This window comes from Primulina eburnea, chromosome 10 (assembly GCF_022965805.1).
Source record: "Primulina eburnea isolate SZY01 chromosome 10, ASM2296580v1, whole genome shotgun sequence".
In the NCBI taxonomy this organism is placed as follows: Eukaryota; Viridiplantae; Streptophyta; class Magnoliopsida; order Lamiales; family Gesneriaceae; genus Primulina; species Primulina eburnea.
The window spans coordinates 23,716,374-23,727,398 of record NC_133110.1 but is presented as its reverse complement, the minus strand read 5'-3'; the positions used below and the strand labels follow the sequence as shown (position 1 = coordinate 23,727,398).

The window sequence follows — 11,025 nt, the reverse complement described above, 5'->3', positions numbered from 1 at the left end:
TAATCGGGACATTGAGAAAAGAATTAGAAATGAAATGGTGAAGGTAAGGCCGAGGGGACACCGCACCCGCGGCCTAGGAAGCACCGCACCCGCGGTTGTGCCTCGGGAAATATTGTGCATCGAGACAGTAGGGTGACCACACCCGCGGTGCTAACACGACCGCACCCGCGGTGCTGCGTGTTGTGCGGAAATCGTGCCACCTCCTTGAACGCATGCACGGCTATATATATAAGCATGCAAGTCGGTTTTCAAAGGAAGAAAATCGAGAAAGGGTCTGAAGAAGAAAGGAGAAAATCCTTACGCCTTTTGCGAGAAATCCGTCCGTCTGATTTTAAATCCGACTTCGGTATCGAGTTCCTGAAAACGTAGGCTACAACTGGACGTAAGTTTTACTACGTTTTGACATGTTTTAGAATTATGATATTGTCAGAATTGAATGGAATTCATATATATTGAAAGGGGTTTCATAGATTACACCATCGATGCAACCACAACATGACACATAGTATCGATTCATTGACAACTCTCGATAAACCAATAGTTGTCGAATCGGTCGGGATATATGAGTTGAAGGGACCGTACTGTACGCTAACCATAATTGAATGGTTCTTGCAGGCACTATCATGTGATACCTAGGGAATCACGTAAGCGATGCTGCTAGGCGTTTAACGTGATTGGTTGGGTACTATCAGACTTGAGTTCTGACGTTCTTACTATCAAGGAGTTGATAAGTAAGAATGGAGCAATTGGGGTATGCTCGAATAAGGACATGTTTAGTCCGAATCACATAGAGATGTGAACCCACGGCTAGTTGTATCAATGAACCATTGAGGGCCACACAAGTACTTGCTTTGTAAATCCCGATGAGAAGTAAAATAGTTCAATGTGTTGAACAGCTTATAAATGTGTTTATAAGCGTTAAGAAAAATAGAAGTATGACTTCTAAGAGAGAAATATAAATTTTAATTTATGGAAGTGTTCCTAAGATTAAAATTTGGCCAAGTAAATAATGTAGTTGAAAATTGTGATTTTCATAAACATTATTGGAGACTAAATTAAATTAATTCAAGTGTTGAATTAATTAAACACTAGTGGACCTAGTAGAGTCCAAATACCATCAGGGCAATGAGGCTTTGTGCTATACACCGATGCATCTAAGCTCGGATTACGCGCAGTGTTGATGCAGCACGGTCGGGTTATAGCTTATGCTTCCAAGCAGTTGAAGTTGCATGAGAAGAATTATCCGACTCACGATCTGGAATTATCCACTGTTGTCTAGTGAGATGTATCAGATATTCACTGATCACAAGAGTCTCAAGTATTTCTTCATGCAGAAAGAACTGAATATGAGACAGAGACGGTGGTTGGAGTTAGTGAAAGACTACGACTGCAAAATTAGCTACAACCGGGGGAAAGCTAATGTTGTTGCAGACGCTTTGAGCAGAAAACTCGCTGTTGTAGCACAGTTGTCAGTGCAGAGACTCTTCAGTCTGAGATTCAGAGGTTTGGTTTAGAAGTGTATCGCAAGGGCAGAGCTCTGAGGCTGTCTAATTTGATAGTCCAATCTTCCTTGCTAGACCGTATTCGTGTGGGCTAGCCTTCAGACGAGCAGTTGCAGAAATGGAGGCCGAAGGATGAAGCCAAGGGCAGTGTACTCTACACAGTGTCAGATGGTATGGTGAGATACAGAGGTAGAATGTGGTGCCTAGTGTTGATTCGATCAGAGAGGATATTCTGACAGAGGCACATGCATCTCCGTATTCAATCCACCCAGGAGGTACTAAGATGTACAAAGACTTGCAGGTTTTGTATTGGTGGCCAGGGATGAAGATAGACATCCGCAAATTTGTGTCTGAATGTTTCACTTGTCAACAAGTGAAGCAGAACATCAGAGACCAGCAGGAATGCTTAAGCTACTCCCTATCCCATAGTGGAAATGAGAAAATATCACTATGGATTTTGTTGTTGGGTTGCCGAGGTCAGTCATAGGATCCGATTCTATTTGGGTTATAGTGGATCGACTAACTAAGTCGGCACACTTCTTGCCAGAGAAGACGAATTTCTCCATGACGCAGTATGCAAAGCTATATATCAGGGAGATCGTTCGATTTCACGGGATTCCAGTTTCAATTGTGTCCGACAGGGTCCCGAGGTTTACATCGTCCTTTTGGAAGAGTTTGCTTGCAACCATGGGGATGAAGTTGCTATTCAATACAGCTTTTCACCCAAAGACAGATGGCCAGTCTGAGCGAGTGATTCAGATTTTGGAGGATTTATTGCGAGCATGTATGATCGATTTCCAGGGGACTTGGGAATCTAAGCTACCTCTGGTGGAGTTCACATACAATAATATTTTCAAGCATCCATAGGTATGGCTCCCTATGAAGCTTTGTATGGAAGGAAGTGCAGATCACCAGTTCATTGGGATGAGGTTGGTGAGAGAGCAGAACTTGGTCCAAAGATAGTTCAGCAGACTGCAGATGTGGTGGTCAAGATTCGAGACAGAATGAAGACCGCCCAGAGTCGTCAAAAGAACTATACTAATAAGAGAAGAAGAGATCTAGAGTTTGTCGTAGGTGATCACTTTTTCGTGAAGATAGCAACCAGGAAGGGTGTTATGAGATTTGGGAAGAGAGGCAAGCCCAGTCCGAGGTTTATTGGACCTTTCGAAATTCTGGACAGAGTTGGGACACTAGCCTATCGTGTTGCCCTTCCGTCGAATCTGGCCGGGGTACACAATGTGTTCCACGTATCGATGATGAGGAAATACCTAGCTAATCCTTCGCACGTGTTGAGCTATGAATCGTTACAGTTGGCTCCAGACATGTCATATGAGGAAAGATTCTTCCAAATCCTAGACAGACAGGAGCGGAGACTTCGGAACAAAGTGCTCAAGTTGGTCAAAGTCCGGTGGCTAAATCAATCAGTAGAGGAGGCCACTTGGGAAGCCGAAGCAGATTTAAAGAGTCGCTATCCGGAACTGTTTGGTAAGATCTAATTTCGAGGACAAAATTTATATAAGTTGGGGAGGAACTGTAGTGCCCAAAATCAGTACACGTAGAACCCATGTATTTATTTAATTATTAAAGCATTTACTTAATTTTAAAATGAGTCTTAGTGGTGCATGATGTATTTAAATGCATTATTTTAAATTATTTATGTTTATGTGATGTACGTTAAAATGTTTTCCCCAGTTCCATTATTTTAAATTATTTATGTTTGGGTCATATAATTTCTAGCAGTGGCATTGAGGTGGATCCAGTTAAGGTAGCAGCAGTCAAAGAATGGGTTGAGCCGAATAATGCATCAGAAATCCGCTGTTTTCTGAGTTTTGCCGGTTACTACCGTAAGTTTATTCAGGGGTTTTCTTCAATAGCAGTGCCACGCACTTCACTGACCAAGAAGAATTCTAAATTCGTTTGGAGTTATGAATGTCAGAAGAGTTTCGATACTTTGAAGCAAGCTCTTATTTCGGCGCCGGTTTTAGCCATGCCATCAGGGCAATGAGGCTTTGTGTTATACACCGATGCATCTAAGCTCGGTTTACGCGCAGTGTTGATGCATCACGGTCGGGTTATAGCTTATGCTTCCAGGCAGTTGAAGGTGCATGAGAAGAATTATCCGACTCACGGTCTGGAATTAGCCACTGTTGTCTAGTGAGAAGTGTCAGATATTCACTGATCACAAGAGTCTCAAGTATTTCTTCATGCAGAAAGAACTGAATATGAGACAGAGACGGTGGTTGGAGTTAGTGAAAGACTACGACTGCAAAATTAGCTACAACCGGGGGAAAGCTAATGTTGTTGCAGACGCTTTGAGCAGAAAACTCGCTGTTGTCGCACAGTTGTCAGTGCAGATACTCTTCAGTCTGAGATTCAGAGGTTTGGTTTAGAAGTGTATCGCAAGGGCAGAGCTCTGAGGCTGTCTAATTTGATAGTCCAATCTTCCTTGCTAGACCGTATTCGTGTGGGCTAGCCTTCAGACGAGCAGTTGCAGAAATGGAGGCCGAAGGATGAAGCCAAGGGCAGTGTACTCTACACAGTGTCAGATGGTATGGTGAGATACAGAGGTAGAATGTGGTGCCTAGTGTTGATTCGATCAGAGAGGATATTCTGACAGAGGCACATGCATCTCCGTATTCAATCCACCCAGGAGGTACTAAGATGTACAAAGACTTGCAGGTTTTGTATTGGTGGCCAGGGATGAAGATAGACATCCGCAAATTTGTGTCTGAATGTTTCACTTGTCAACAAGTGAAGCAGAACATCAGAGGCCAGCAGAAATGCTTAAGCTACTCCCTATCCCATAGTGGAAATGAGAAAATATCACTATGGATTTTTTTGTTGGGTTGACGAGGTCAGTCATAGGATCCGATTCTATTTGGGTTATAGTGGATCGACTAACTAAGTCGGCACACTTCTTGCCAGTGAAGACGAATTTCTCCATGACGCAGTATGCAGAGCTCTATATCAGGGAGATCGTTCGATTGCACGGGATTCCAGTTTCAATTGTGTCCGACAGGGACCCGAGGTTTACATCGTAATTTTTGAAGAGTTTGCTTGCAACCATGGGGACGAAGTTGCTATTCAATAGCTTTTCACCCGAAGACAGATGGCCAGTCTGAGCGAGTGATTCAGATTTTGGAGGATTTATTGCGAGCATGTATGATCGATTTCCAGGGGACTTGGGAATCTAAGATACCTCTGGTGGAGTTCACATACAACAATAGTTTTCAAGCATCCATAGGTATGGCTCCCTATGAGGCTTTGTATGGAAGGAAGTGCAGATCACCAGTTCATTGGGATGAGTTTGGTGAGAGAGCAGAACTTGATCTAGAGATAGTTCAGCAGGCTGCATATGTGGTGGTCAAGATTCGAGACAGAATGAAGACCGCCCAGAGTCGTCAAAAGAACTATACTGATAAGAGAAGAAGAGATCTAGAGTTTGCCGTAGATGATCACTTTTTCGTGAAGATAGCAACCATGAAGGGTGTTATGAGATTTGGGAAGAGAGGCAAGCCCAGTCTGAGGTTTATTAAACCTTTCGAAATTCTGGACAGAGTTGGGACACTAGCCTATCGTGTTGCCCTTCCGCCGAATCTGGCCGGGGTACACAATGTGTTCCACGTCTTGATGATGAGGAAATACCTATCTAATCCTTCGCACGTGTTGAGCTATGAATCGTTACAGTTGGCTCCAGACCTGTCATATGAGGAAAGATCCGTCCAAATCCTAGACAGACAGGAGCGGAGACTTCGAAACAAAGTGCTCAAGTTGGTCAAAATCCAGTGGCTTAATCAATCGGTAGAGGAGGCCACTTGGGAAGCCGAAGCAGATTTAAAGAGTCGCTATCCGGAACTCTTTGGTAAGATCTAATTTCGAGGACGAAATTTATATAAGTTGGGGAGGAACTGTAGTGCCCAAAATCAGTACACGTATAACCCATGTATTTATTTAATTATTAAAGTATTTACTTAATTTTAAAATGAGTCTTAGTGGTGCATGATTTATTTAAATGCATTATTTTAAATTATTTATGTTTATGTGATGCACGTTAAAATGTTTTCCCCAGTTCCATGTTTCAGGCGATTAGTCAAGGCGGGATCGAGGAAACTAGACCAGTGACTTTTGGTAATTTTAAAATGTGGTATTTTATTTTAAGTTGAGGATGTGGCATTTTAAATAAATTATAAAGTTTTAGTATTTTAAAAGCTTAATTTAATTATTATGTGATTTTCGGATTTTTAAGTTTTAAGGAATTAACACTTGTATACTTTATTTTCAATTAAGGATTTTTATTTTAAGTTAGGGGAATGTTAGCATTTTAATTAGTGGTAATGATTTTATAAAGCCAAAATTTATTCCCCTAATTAAACACACACACACACACGTTTTCACTACTAAACACACTTTTACACACACACCACACGACATAGCACACACACACAATTCATTCAAGTTTTATTTTTTTGAGAGAACAGAAACCTAGGGTTCTATATTTCAGAGTAGCCGCCCCTATTCCCTTCAATTCCCAGCATTTTTCGTGGAGTTTTCTTCAAGGATTTTAGAGTCACGTTCGTCCCGGATCAAGCCTCACTCCGTTTCCGCTTCGGTATCCCCGTATCGTGAGTTTTCACATCAAAGGCACGTATATTTTGTTATTTCTACATCGATCTCGTCATATTGTGCATTGCGTTGTTATTTATGCGTAAAAATACATGTGTGATGTGTAAAAGTTTGAGCGATTATGTTTAGGTCACTTTTGAAACCATTTTTTGGATCTAAAATCACGTTTTTTCTGTCGTTTTAAATACTGAGATTTTTCGATCGTGATTCTGAGAAAACTTTCAACATAAAAATTGTAGATACATTCGATTTGACGGTAAATTAGAAATATTCGGATAAAAATTGAGTGAGTTATGGCATTTTTCGTGGGACTGCTCAAACTGCGGTTCTGAAAAATTTATGTTATTGATGCGTCTTGAAGTTTTAATGTTGCAGGCTTTGTTGGGGATCGACGAGTGATCGTTGCTGCGTCTAGGTATGCTTAGTATGATGTTGGGTTGGTAGTTGGTATACTGGTTACTGTCGATAGGCACTTGAATTCATTAGATTTCATAAGAAACGATTTGGTGTCAATTGCCGTGTTTTTTATTTGTATTGTGTCGTAGGTTGGATATCGTCGTTTCCAGGTGATTGTACAGGTGGTGTCAATGTAGTAGCAACCTAGGATGAGTCTCGAGATGTCGGTTCATAGTCCGTACAATCGAGTCTAGTACGTTAAGCAGCACATGTACAAAAATTTCGTGGATTTTCTCCTACCGCGGCTACACGGACCCCGAGACGGACCCTTGCACGGGGTCTGCGCCCTCCCTTATTTTTGGTGTGTTTTTACAGAGCCTACACGTACCCCAACACGGACCTAGGCAAGGGGTACGTGCCTTCCATTTTCTACAAACATCTTTACAGTACCAACACGGACCCGGAGCCAGACCTGGGCACGGGGTCTGTGTACTTCTTGTTTTTGGGAAATATTTATGGTTTTCTTTGGGGTTTCATGTCATGGTTTATTACATCGATTGAATGAGGTCAAGTCCCGAGTATTTTATAATGTCTTAACCTATATACTTGATTCGGGGGAGTACAATTACCTACGTCTAAGTTATGCAAGTTAAGTGTTGATTTTAGGTTAGTATGTTGCAACAGCGGCCCCAAGCGAGATCCAACGAATCCCTCAACCCAAGTAAGTATGTTCGACGTGCAAAGAAAATATTTCAATTTTTTGAGGTGTGCTAAATGTCTTGTGACCAAAGTTATGTATGGGGTTGGAAAGCGTTAAAGCATGAGCGGGGACCAACCCACCCCGTTAAATCATGAACGGGTTTAAATCAGGATCGGAAAGCATTAAAGCATGAACGGACACGAATCCACCCTTTAAAGCATGAACGGGGATCTCATGTATGTGGCAGTGGATTCTTCCCTGTCAGCCCAGTAATGTGGTTTAGTCTGATCAGGCGATTTATGTTATGGGTCACTTGCTTTGAAACATGCCTCTACACAAAATTACGAAGTTCATGTATGTTCGAGTATGTACAAGTATGCAAGCATGTTTATGAAAATTTTTCACGTTATGGCACGTCTATGTTGCGTATGTTTGTTCAAGTTTATGGCAAGTTCAAGTTTCAGTATGTATACGCTATTTTGAAGTTGCATGAGGCTTTATTATGTACTATTTGTTACTTCCAGTATATATGTGTTGAGTCTTTAGACTCACTAGACTTGTTCGATGCAGGTGAGGAGGTTTTCGAGGAGACGAGAGGTGAGGACCAAGGAACCGGCTTGGACTGAGCAGGAGGCTAGACCCGAGGACCGCCCAGTTTAAGTTTTATGAAATGTTTAAAAATACTCTGATTTCTTGTTATCGGTTATGATATTTTTAGCAAATATTTTGGTAAACTTTACTTTGAGATCTTTTTTTTTCATTGGTTGTGGGATGAACGGTTTACATTATCAAGATTTTGAAGGTTCACTTCTTATTTAAGAAAATTTTTAATTTTTCCGCAAATTTCAAGTAGTTCAAAATACGGTACGTTACACATTCATATCCGAGAAATTCGTCAAATGACTAAATATTATACCCGAGGATATGGGATTGGGCTTCAAGGTTTCTTTTCCTTTCGGTGATCAAATGATCACTTCGAGCATTGTAAAGAATTTGGAACTTCGTTTGCAAAAGGATGTGGTTCGGGCAGACCTTATCGTACTCCCAATATCTGAATTTGACATTATACTTGGCATGGATTGGTTATCATTGAATGGAGCTTCGATATATTTTCGGCAGATGTCAGTGTCTATTCGACCGCCTAGTGGGAAATCTTTTGTCTTTGAGGTTGCGAGAAACAAGCAAATGCCGCACATTATCTCTTGTATGTGCGCGAGGAAGCTTATGAGACGGGGATGCCTAGCTTTCCTAGCATGTGTTACTTCAGCACATGTTACTATCGGTCAGAAGCTAGAGGATGTTGAGGCCGTCAGAGACTTTCCTAGCGTTTTCCCTTAGGACGTTTCTAGCATCACAACGGACGGGGAGGTAGAATTTTCTATTGAGTTGATGTCGGGCACTGTGCCAATTTCTAAAGCGCCCTATCGTCTAGCACCCGTCTAGATGAAAGAGTTAAAAGATCTGATACCCCAGGGATAGGCCCACTACCCATGGCCCCTCCAAACCCAAATGGAAGACAGGCCCATCAAGGGCCCAGGTATTCTCCTATAAATACAAGGTTTGAGTATTCAGTACATTCATTCAATATTGTTTTCAGCAGCACCCTTATCTGCTCCCCATATATCCTCAGTCACTGACTTGAGCATCGGAGGGGCTACGCCAGGACACCCTCCTGGCCCCCTCTTAACGGTCTTTTTCGTGATTTCAGGCTCAGGACAATTTCAAAACCCTGCGTCTGTACTAGTGACACTTTTTGGGAGCGAACCCTAAATTTCCCGTGAGTATCACTTGGCGCCGTCTGTGGGAAACTTGAGTTGAGACGTAGATATGGTAGGGAAGAGAGGGAGTGGAAGAGCTACCTCAGCATCATCGCGTCCTCGGAGGGCTTTTTCACTATCCATCTTGGAAGAAGGGCTTCTCCCAAATTTCCTTCAATCAAACGTTGGAGAAAATGACGGACATACAGACCCCGAAGAACACTTGGGGAGATTTGAGAATGCGGCTATGTTGCATCAATATTCAGATGGGGTCAGGTGCAGGGTGTTCCTAGGCACGTTAGTGAGGTCAGCCCAGCAATGGTTTAATACCCTGCAGCCCAACTCCATACAGTCTTTTGAGGATTTTGCTACAACTTTCTTGCACAGATTTGCCAGCAGCAAGAGGCATCAGAAGAATTATTTGAGCTTGTTCGTGATGAAACAGCAAGAGAATGAAACATTACGGGAGTTTGTCCAGCGCTTCAACAGCGCAGCGTTGGAAATACTAGCGGCTACCCCCGACATCATGATAAGCGCCTTTACCCAAGGGCTGAGGGGGGAGAATTCTTCAAATCGCTGGTCAAGAAACCTCCGTCGAGCTATGATGATCTGTTATCTCGGGCGGAAAAATATGTAAACTTGGAAGATGCCCAACGGTACAGAAGGATGGAAAACCGACCCGGAGGGAGTAGGGGGGAGGAAGCCGAGAAAGGAAGTAAGAAGAGAGGTACAAGTGAGAGGGATGAAGACATAACCAGAAGTAGAGGAAAATTCTCATCACATGTTCCTTTGAATAGGACTTGTGACGAGGTGATGGAGGTGAAGGAGCCCGCGGGGAGTTAGGAGAAGTCACGAAGGGTTGAGCGCAGTGCTAGATTTCCTTCGTGGGATATACGATAAGGATCCGCATCCGGGAGTCGACCGAGGTCTCGCCCGTCCCCTAGACGTGGTCCAGGCCCTCCATGGATAAATCAGGGGGTTGGGGAGCAGAGAGGGGAAGGTCGAGGTTAAGATGTCCTTCAGGAGCCCGTCGAACCGAGGAGGGGAACGAATGAGGATAACCACCCTACAAGAAGAATGATTCATATGATCTCGGGGGGTGCTACTGATGGGGATTCCGGGCGAGCGCGAAAGGCACATGGGAAGAGGTTGGAGAATTTTGAAATATCTAGGGGTGCAGACTTACCACAAGACCCCGTCATCAGCTTTGGGCCGGAAGACCTCCGAGGCATTGTGACTCGACATAACGATGCCTTGGTGGTAACGACCACCATTGCAAATTATGATGTGGCGAGAATATTTATTGATAATGGAAGCTCTGTGAACGTCTTGTTTAAGAGCACGTTGGATCAAATGAAGATGGGAGGATTTGAGTTTGAGCCGGTATCCACCCCACTGTATGGGTTTTCAGGACACGCCATCCCGCCTTTGGGTCAGATTGTGCTTCCCCTATCCCTGGGAACTGATCCTTGGCGGGTAAAAAATATGATAGCGTTCACCGTGGTGGATACTTTTTCAGCGTATAATGGAATTCTAGGACGGACAGCCCTGAAGGATTTCAGAGCCGTAGCTTCCACTTATCATCAGAAGCTTAAGTTTCCTGTAGGAAAAGGAGTTGGGGTCTTGTGCAGGGACCAAAAAGTCACGCGTCGGTGTTATGAAGGGGTAGTGAGGGTGGAGGGAAAAAGATCACGTGTGGAGCTTAACATGATTGAGAAAGGAAGAAGTGGGTAACTTTGTCCTATTGAGGTACAAGAGGAGCAGAGATGAAAGTTGGAGAATGCGCCGAGCAAGACTCTAAAGAGGCTCGAGAACACTTACCACCTTAGAGAATATTTATCTTGACTTGAATTTTTCTTTATTTTGTTCTGAATTTGTCTTATATTATGAGTTTAAATTTAATAAAGTCAAGTTCTTATATTAAGTTTGATGATGTTGTTGTATTACGAGATGATGAGAAGAATTTTATTTTCCTGCTAAGGCATCGCCTAGCAGAGGAGCAGAGTGGAGGAGGAGAATTAAATTTTATTTTTCCTACTAAGGCATC

General features: G+C 42.9%; 1 protein-coding gene across 1 annotated transcript; it reads left to right on the top strand.

Annotated features, from left to right (window-relative positions):
* Positions 1–10,055: 10,055 nt before the first annotated feature.
* Positions 10,056–10,712, top strand: LOC140802810 (uncharacterized). The gene has a single exon (XM_073158434.1). The coding sequence runs from the start codon at positions 10,056–10,058 to the stop codon at positions 10,710–10,712; it is 657 nt and encodes a 218-aa protein (XP_073014535.1).
* The last annotated feature ends 313 nt before the right edge of the window (positions 10,713–11,025 follow it).

What these genes read in the sequence shown, in the direction of transcription:
- LOC140802810 (XM_073158434.1), top strand. Translation starts at nt 10,056, where the DNA reads ATGATTCATATGATCTCGGGGGGTGCTACTGATGGGGATTCCGGGCGA.